General features: G+C 34.3%; 1 protein-coding gene across 1 annotated transcript; it reads right to left on the reverse strand.

The window, feature by feature from the left end:
- Nucleotides 1-4199: 4199 nt before the first annotated feature.
- LOC141640793 (DUF21 domain-containing protein At2g14520-like) lies at nt 4200-7059 on the reverse strand. The gene is made up of 9 exons (XM_074449473.1): nt 6927-7059; nt 5967-6043; nt 5804-5887; nt 5296-5411; nt 5080-5164; nt 4728-4867; nt 4504-4591; nt 4294-4388; nt 4200-4230 (listed from the first exon to the last, which is right to left on the reverse strand). Exons 1-9 carry the CDS (start codon nt 7057-7059, stop codon nt 4200-4202), a joined length of 849 nt encoding a protein of 282 aa, XP_074305574.1.
- Nucleotides 7060-9692: the final 2633 nt, after the last annotated feature.

Consider the following 9692-nt stretch of genomic DNA (forward strand, 5'->3'; position numbering starts at 1 on the left):
CATGCATTATGACCGAGTACAACAGAAGTTTCATACGCCGCTTGCAGGAAATCGAGAGGAAGTACAGGCTCTTCCTTGAGGATGCTCGGATCGCACTCAAGGACGCCAAAAAAATGGCTTGTTAGAGCCGCAAATAATGCAGCTATATGAAGATATTGCATCTGCGGAACGAAACCTCCAAATAGCAAAGGAGGAGAGGATGAATATCATAGAAGAGAATGCATCCCTATATGAACATCTAAGAATTGTATTTTTAGCAATGCATTAAGTTTATGTATCTATATCAATTAATTAAGTTCATGTATGTTAAATGTGGATTTGTTTTACTATACTCTCCATCATCTTCTTTGTTTTATTTTATTTAATTTGTTTTACTAATAAACGCAGAAAAACTAAGCGAATAATAATTACAGAAAAAACAATGACGGAGAAAAACACATGCAAATAACATGTATAACTCTAGGCACAGACTGTATAACTGCATGCATTTAATGTATAACTCTAGGCACAGTCTGTATAACTCTAGGCAGAGACTGTAAGATGTATAACTCTAGCTACACAATGTATAACTCTTAGCATATAATGTATAACTCTAGCTACACAATGTATAACTCTAGACAGAGACTGTAAGATGTATAACTCTAGCTACACAATGTATAACTCTTAGCATATAATGTATAACTCTAGGCATATGTATAACTCTAGGCATATAATGTATAACTCCAAACACAACAGATATGCTAAGAGTTATACATTATATTCTAAGAGTTATACATTATATGCCTAGAGTTATACATTGTAGAGTGTATTACTGTAGATCCAGAATGTATAACTCTAGTCATACAATTTGTATAACTCTTACCTATATATGGATAACTGTACTTCACAGAATGTATAACTCTTGTACACAATTTGTATCACTCTTGTTATTTTTTGTAAAACTCATAACTGTAATAAATTTTGCCTTTCTCATAACTGCAGTCATGTGTTGTATAACTGTTGTACACAATTTGTATAACTCTTGATATTTTTTGTATAACTCATAGCTGTCTAATAAAATTTGCCTTTCTCATAACTGCAGTCATGTGTTGTATAACTCCTCTACAAAATGTGTATAACTGTAATCATACAATGTATAACTCTATACACAGTCTGTATAACTCTAATCATACAATGTATAACTCTAGACACAGCCTGTATAACTCTAGGCACATAATGTACAACCCTCCACATCCTATAACTTCACTTAATGAATGTATAACTTCATCTATAAATTGGTTGTTTAATAAGATTTTTACGCACAATTTAGGGTTTGAATTACTCTGTTACCTGAAGCTGCAGGAAATTGTCAAAGAGTTTTACAAAAAACCTCTGGAGTTATAACACGATGAATATAAGAACTGCATGTGTACACTGTATTATTGAAGTTATACATATTTGGGTCAGAGTTTTTACTAAAACCCACTGAAGTTATAATTCGTACTTGATCAAGCTTTTAAATTTCCATCATTTTTTGCCATCAACAACAAGCTACCAAAATGAAAGAACAAATCTGATGAACACCATGAAAGTACAACAGCATTAAGAATAATGAACACAAATGAAATAACTACAACCTACAATAATGAACATTAATCCAAAATTACATATAGCACTTTATATTTGAACATCAAGCTACAATAGTAACCTAGACACAAATAAGAAAGTAAACAACTCACCATCGACGACAACTTCAATCTGCATATGATCCACTTCACAAACACTGACTGTCATTTCCTGCTTGTTTCTCTTATGAAGAATGACAATTTATTTTGTCTTCAACAAAGCTAATGAATTTTAACGGATGAACAATAACGTACTTTATCTCATAAAAATTTATTTATCTGATGATCACTGAAGTAGTTTTACATTTGCGCTGAAATTTCTCTTATTTTTTTTATGATTTATATTGTATTTTACAGGATTTAGGATCGTTTTTGTGGGGATTTTTATGGGTTTTTGCTTCTTGAGAGGTTTTGAATGGTGAATGAAGAGGGAAAGCATGCAAAATGATATATTTGTGTTTGTTTATTCCTATTATCCGCGGGATATGATATGGAGGCAGTACAGAAACAGTGAAAGTGGTCCCTCTCTCACACCATCGCATTTCCTTTTTTTTTTTTGCTCTAAAAAACACGCCCTCTCTCCTCATCTCATACCTTCAATCCCTTCATCTAAGGGCTCTTATAAAGACTTAGGGCCTTATAAGGTATAAAGGCCTTATAAAAACCCTTCTCTCTCTCTCTCTCTCTCTCTATATATATATATATATATATATATATATATATATATATATATATATATAGAGAGAGAGAGAGAGAGAGGCCGGATCCGGTGAGGCCGCTAATTATGGCGAGGCGGCCGGCCTCACCATATTCCTTCATGGACTGATTTTTAATGTTTATTGGGCTGGAAACTTAGGGTCATTCATAACTTTTCTTTAGGCCCAAATATTTTCTCACACACAAAAGCCCAAATACTTTACTCTATGTCTCTAAAATATAACAAACAAAATTCTTAAGCTACAGCTTGTGAGACTACTTGATTTATCTAAGTTTGGACCTGATTTTGTGAACCCTATGCATGTTTTTGTGAATCTTGGACCTTATTTTGTGAATCTAAGACTTTAATAGGTGACTTTAGACATACATTGGCAATGGTAATTATTATATAATAATAGTATATTTATAATTGTTCATCTATGTGGGTCTCGAACCCACACCTTGCGCAATAGCACAATGCTCTACCTTTTGAGCTAATAGATGATATTGTACCAAAATTAAATTATGCATCAACAAGTAACAAAGACATGAAAACATTAGTAACTTCATGTACATGTGAAACATGACACATTGGCTTATACAAGTATTTCTTACTATGAAATTAACCAATTTAAGTCCTACCTTCACAAAATCAGGTCCAGGTTTCACAAAAACAAGTTTCACAAAATTAGGTCTAAAGTTTACATAATCATGTCTAGGTTTCACAAAATCAGATCTAGGTTTCACAAATTAAATCCAGGATTCACAAAATGAAGTTTCATAAAATCAAGTCGAGATTTCACATAACAAGGTACAAAGTTCACAAATCAGGTCCAGGTTTCACATAAACAAGTTTCACAAAATTAGGTCTAGAGTTCACATAATCATGTCTAGGTTTCACAATATAAGGCCTAGGATTCACGAAACAAGGTCTATGATTCACAAAATAAGAAAAAGAGCAAAATAGGTGATTTCGACCATTTTATGACCAAATTTCACAATATTACCTTCTAGTTTCACAAAACAAGCTCTAAGATTCACAAAATAAGGTATATGATTCACAAAATAAGAAAAAGAGGAAAATAGGCGATTTTGACCATTTATGACCAAGTTTCACAATATAAGGCCTAGGATTCACGAACAAGGTCTATGATTCACAAAATAATAAAAAGAGCAAAATAGGTGATTTCGCCATTTTGTGAAAAAATTTCACAATATTACCTTCTATTTTCACAAAGCAAGCTCTAAGATTCACAAAATAAGGTATAGGATTCACAAAATAATAAAAGGAGCAAAATAGGTGATTTTGACCATTTATGACCAAGTTTCACAATATAAGGCCTAGGATTTACGAAACAAGGTCTATGATTCACAAAATAAGAAAAAGAGCAAAATAGGTGATTTCGACCATTTTATGACCAAATTTCACAATATTAGCATCTAGTTTCACAAAACAAGCTCTAAGATTCACAAAATAAGGTATATGATTCACAAAATAAGAAAAAGAGGAAACGATTTTGACCATTTATGACCAAGTTTCACAATATAAGGCCTAGGATTCACGAAACAAGGTCTATGATTCACAAAATAAGAAAAAGAGCAAAATAGGTGATTTCGACCATTTTATGACCAAATTTCACAATATTACCTTCTAGTTTCACAAAACAAGCTCTAAGATTCACAAAATAAGAATTGTATAGGGGACACATGGCATTATCTGGTGGGTCTATCATTTTAGATCTCATTAGAATTTAATCGAGAATTCTGATTGTCTGTTGCTTCACAATAAAAAGAAGTGAAAACATTTTAGCTTTATTCCGTCATATTTCAGAGCCAAAAAAAAAATTGTTAGTGCACTCTGAAAATTTGCCACGCTAACAAACAAACAAGCAGGCTAAACTAAAGTGCACGTCGAAATGATAACAGTATCCTGATCGGAGAACACAACAATAAAGTTGTTATCAATATGAGTGTTGAGTGTATTAGAATTAACCACAGAGAACTGTCAAGTCCTAGCCCTAAGATCATTAGCCTGTTTTTTATGAACACATGACGTGCACCATTTAATATTGAATAAGCAACAAGCATCTGCATCAAGCTAATGCAGTTTAGCACGACGGCCAGAATAAAAGAACCATACAATCAACAATTGACAAAAATTGAACGATAGAAAACCCAATGCTAACATCGACACTAAACTTACGAGGATACATCCGATAATGTTGGTCTGCTCCTCATAATAGACTGGAATTCGGCTATGACCGTTATCCATTATTGAGTTCATCAAGTCCCTATACAGAAGAGCATCCATAAGCTCAAGAAAGTATAAAATTTATTTTTGTTTTGAATGCTGAAGCTTATGTTGCTGAACTACAAAATTATATATGTTTTTAAGTGTCAAATCAAGGCTGCTCAAAATTTTTGAACCTATCAAGTTTGCCATTGATGTCAATCGAAAATATATCAGCTATTGGAGTCATTGCATCACCAGCTGTCTTCTCTGTTAGTTCCAATGCTCCAGCGATAATTGTAGTTTCATCATGAGTTAATTCCCCACTTTTCCCAGCCTGGGTAGCACCATGATAGGATCACAGGAAATGAAGCACAAAAGGATAACCATCAGCAATGCAACAGAACAAGAGCAACTAAACAAGGTCATGTATAAATTTATGATGATAATATGTTGATCAAACTTCAACTTAATCCCAAGTTCTAAAGATTCTACTCCCACATGTGCAGAACGGAAAATTGATCACTTACAGACAGACAAATTACATACCTCGTTTCCATGCAGATTCACAAGTGTCTTCAGCTCAGCTCTGCGGAAAAGAGCTTTATGTCCATGCCCTAGAAGTAAATCCAAAGAAATTTGTGAACCAATCAAAGTACATATAATCAATAAATATTGTAGGCCACACAAAGGAAAATATTCAAGAAAGGCCATATCACATTCAAGACAAAAGCGAGTGCACAGCAAGGATATAAGTAAGCTCCCACCTTGCTTATGGGGTAGGCAATAGGAAAACAAATCCAAACAAGTACACGAACAAAAGGAGCAACTGTTGCACCGATCGCCAAACCATAGCGAGAACAAAGTGATTGCGGCATAATCTGCAAGTGCGAAGAACATAAGCAAATTATGGAATAGCGAGAATAGACTGATTGTGATGATACAAGAAAAACAACTTCAATACTTCAGCAAAGTAATATGTTCATGTACTCAACCGAACTAGAACTTTTTTAAATTTTTACTGTGTATATCGCAAAGCAAACTCCGCTCTAAGAGTCTACATCATTCACCATTGAAAACATAGATAATGGAGAAAGGATATAGTAGGCATTAGGTGAAACAAACACTCCCTCCGTCCCAATCATTTGTTTACCTTCTTTATTATTTGTGAGGTATTGTAATCAAAGATAAACAAATGATTGGGATGAAGGGAATAAACCTTTTATGAACAAGAATCAAAACAATTTAGCACAGCAAGAAATTATCCACTGACCTCGTCAAACAAAAGTATTAATGTCACTGAAATGAGGATGGCACCCCAAGCTGTAACAAAACTATCCAGGAAAGTTGGGAGTGTCTGAAAAAAGTTCGCACAATCATAACTTACATACATTATTAGAATGATGGAATATTATTGCATTCCTAGAATAATTTACCTCCATGGCGGCAGCATTACAGATAAGCAAGGTACAGAGTAGTAAATGCTGATTCTTAACAACCGGCAATATTTTCTCTATCATTAGAATAACACAAAACATCTATCAAGGCCAACCATATTAAGTGCAATAGATTCTAAAATAATAAAGAATGTGCTAAGAATGACATGAGTCCAATTCAAATCCCACAGACAAGCAAGGAACAGGACTCGAAAGAAAGGCTTAAAATATCTCGTACTTAGACATAAGAGTATATACGGAGTACCCAACATTTTTTAGTTTCTAGTCTAGGATCATGTCTAAAAGACCTTCATATCTACCAACACCAGACAAGAATCATTATATTAGCTTTCCAAAATAAAACCTCAGTAGACTAACAAAACTTTTCAAGTCAAAAACCTATGGCTTGCCGATAATCAGGCAAATGAAGGTAATCTACTTTTGGTCTATTCTTCACACTACCACAGATTCTACCAATGAAACCCCATCAACCTTGACAATAACTTTGACACCAGATGATCAAGCATAGCTCAATACTAGTTTCTACATCTCACGACTAAAAGATTATTCAGATGATTAAGTTATTACAAACTGAGAAGTTGATAGACGCTTGATTTTTAAGCAGTAATCTATTATATGCACACTAAATGCTGCTTATAAAGCATGTATACCTCTGTAAATGAACAACTACCAAGACAAAAAAAAGAAATATGGACAAACCCCAAGATCTTATAAAGCCGACCTACTGAAATAAATTTCATGTCAAAGTTAGTTGCTTGCTAAGTTCCCATAGGCCTATTGTAGATTAATCTTTGCAACAATACATCCGTCAACAACAACATCAACATCAACAACAAAGTGAGTTCGATGCAAAAGAAAAAAGGGAGTCCGATGACTCTACTGAGATTGGACCCCCAAGCAAAAGTTATAATACCGAAACCTAAAAGATAAAGAACAGACTGTCAATTGCAAATAGCTGATTCACTTTATAATTGGTTGCAGATATCTCAAGAATCCTTAACTTATCAGCTGCGAAAAAGCTACTCCAGTTCACATATGGAATATTTGATACACTTAATATTTCTTCCCGCATCTATTAGGATTTTTCAGCAATATAAACATGACTTTTATAACAATCTAAGCAACTGAACATCATTTTACATCTTATTTCGGCAATATACCTCACTTTAATAACAATTTCAGAAAGTAAACCACCATATTTCAACATTTTTCAATCATTTTTACAATAATTTTTCAACAGAAAACATCATTTTTACAGCAGTTTCAGTAAGTAAACATCTAATTTATAGCACTTTCAGCAAGTAACCACATTCTTACAGCAATTTCAGCAAGTAAGCATCTATTTTACAGCATATATCAGAGATAAACATCACTTTTACAGCAATTTTCAGCATGAAGCACAAGTTTTACAACAATTTCAGCAAGTAAACACAAAATGAAAGCGAAAACTTAAAAAATGAAAGAATATCAAAAATCATCATAATAATGCTATACACATCTTAAACTAGCTAAAACTATGGAAGCAAACATTAAACAGAAGAGACTACGAATAGAAAGTGAAGAGACGAAGCATACGAAGAAAAGGAACTAGAAAAAACAAGCTCGAATCGAAAACACACAAAATCAAGTAAATCAGTGAGAAAAATAGAAATAAAAGGGAAGGACCTTACAAAGAAGCGGAGAAATCGACGTCAATTGATTTTATGTGTTCATATGCTGCTCGATTATGATCAAGAACGATTAAAACCTGCATTAAAACAATTAATAAGTAATGAAAGTATAGTGATAACGGCAAAAACGAGATGAGTCAGAGAAGAAAAACGAAAAGTACCGATGAATTAAAATGAAAACTATTGAATCAACTGAAATCGATCATAACGGAAAGGAACATTTGAATAAGAGGAGAAATCGACTTCAATAGATTGCATGTGTTCCTACTGTGCTCGATTATGCTCAGAAACCGATCAAAACCTGCGTAAGAACAGCGATAAATTAAGGAATAAATAAGTCGATTGAAAATTAGGGTGAAAAATAAGGAATGATAATGGAGGTGAAAATCTAAGTAAATTAAAATTAAAATGAGGTGATCGAAATTACCTAACTTCTGGATGATAACGGAGGTCCAGAAAGTTCAGTGGTAATGGCGGAACGGAAGCTCAGTGGTAATGGCGTCGAAATCTGAGTGAATGGCGCAGACGGAGCTCACTGTATTAGACGACTTGAAGAGAGAGTGTGAAGGGAGTAAATGTGACAGAGTAAATGTTTGAAGTGAGGGAAATTTGGAGTTTGTTGGGGGTTATATAAGGAGACACGTGTCAACATCTGAGGCACTTGTAGTTGTTTAATCCAATGGTTTAGGATGGGTACAGCTGCCTCACCCTAAGAAGGGTGCCTCATATGATTCAATTTCTATATATATATATATATATATATATATATAGAAGAAGGATCAAGTGAGTCCATCCTTTTTCATTGAGTCCATAAGTCCCATTTAGAGCCCTTCAAAAAAAGATGGGATGGAGGGTTGAGATTGAAGAGGAAAAACAAGGGATTAAGGCTAAAATGAAGGGATTGATGCTAATTAATTAGTTTCCCTCACTACCATCACTAATCCAACCCTAATTTCCCTATAAAAACCTTCTTTTTCCACTCACTTCTCTCTCCTATCACACAAATATCAATCCTCTCCTCTCTCTAAAAACCAAATAAATCAAAAAAACTCAAAAAATATTTCCCTCCTCTCTTCCTCACTCACCCACCCACCTCTCTTCCTCACTCACTCACCCACCACCGCCCAACCCCAACCCCGACCACTAGCATCCCGCCATAGCCCAAAAAAAAAATCGGATCTGAGAAGATCCCGTCCTTTCTCCACCACTACCCTTATCTTCTTCCTCACCCAACACCAGTGTCGGCTCCAACAACAACAACAAGACACAACAACCCTTCTTTATTGTCCAGATCTGGCCACGCCTCACGCCCACAACCCGAACCACCACGCCTCACGCCTTTTTCTGACCACCATTTCCGTCTACAACCAACCACCCACCACAACCTAACACAACCTGACAACCACCCACTCCTCTTGCACCTTCCGACCACCATTTTTACCGCCATAACCCAACACCGACACCCATTTTACCACGCACCACCCCAACAACTCCAGATCTGAAAAAAAAGGGACAAACCTCGACAACAACAATTTCACCACCACCCCAACAACTCCACGACCACCACGTCGTCGTTGCCGCCATCCACCGGACATTAGATCTGGTTTTTAAAAAAATATAGAGGATGGTGATGGTTGGTGTTATTGTTGGTTGGTTTTCTAATGTTGATGTCATTGGCTGATGTTGTTGTTTTAATGTGTTTTTTATTTTTTTATTTTTTTTTTAATTCTTATAATGCTTGTCGTGTGATTTTTTGGTTTTTTTTTATGGTTTTATAATAATATAAAAAGATGGTGTGTTGTGTTTTGTGTGTGTCGTCCTTTTATAAATTGTGTTTGTTGTCGTTGCTTTTTTTTTTTTTTTCAACAATAAAGTGTTATGTTTATTATTATTGTTATTATTATTAGATTTAATGTTATATTTTTGTTTGATGTTTTTTTTCAATCACTCTTTATTAGATCTAGTGTTGTTGATGTTGTTTATCATGATTTTTATTCTAGATCTAATAAATATATTTATTATACTCATATTTTTT

The sequence above is a fragment of the Silene latifolia genome, chromosome 2, assembly GCF_048544455.1.
Source record: "Silene latifolia isolate original U9 population chromosome 2, ASM4854445v1, whole genome shotgun sequence".
NCBI classification, from domain to species: Eukaryota; Viridiplantae; Streptophyta; class Magnoliopsida; order Caryophyllales; family Caryophyllaceae; genus Silene; species Silene latifolia.

Coding starts and splice junctions, on each gene's coding strand:
- LOC141640793 (XM_074449473.1), bottom strand. CDS start 7,059: ATGCGGGAAGAAATATTAAGTGTATCAAATATTCCATATGTGAACTGG. Junction 5,412..5,803: donor TAATACTTTTGTTTGACGAG/GTCAGTGGATAA, acceptor TCGCACTTGCAG/ATTATGCCGCAATCACTTTG. Junction 4,231..4,293: donor GGACTTGACAGTTCTCTGTG/GTTAATTCTAAT, acceptor TTCTCCGATCAG/GATACTGTTATCATTTCGAC.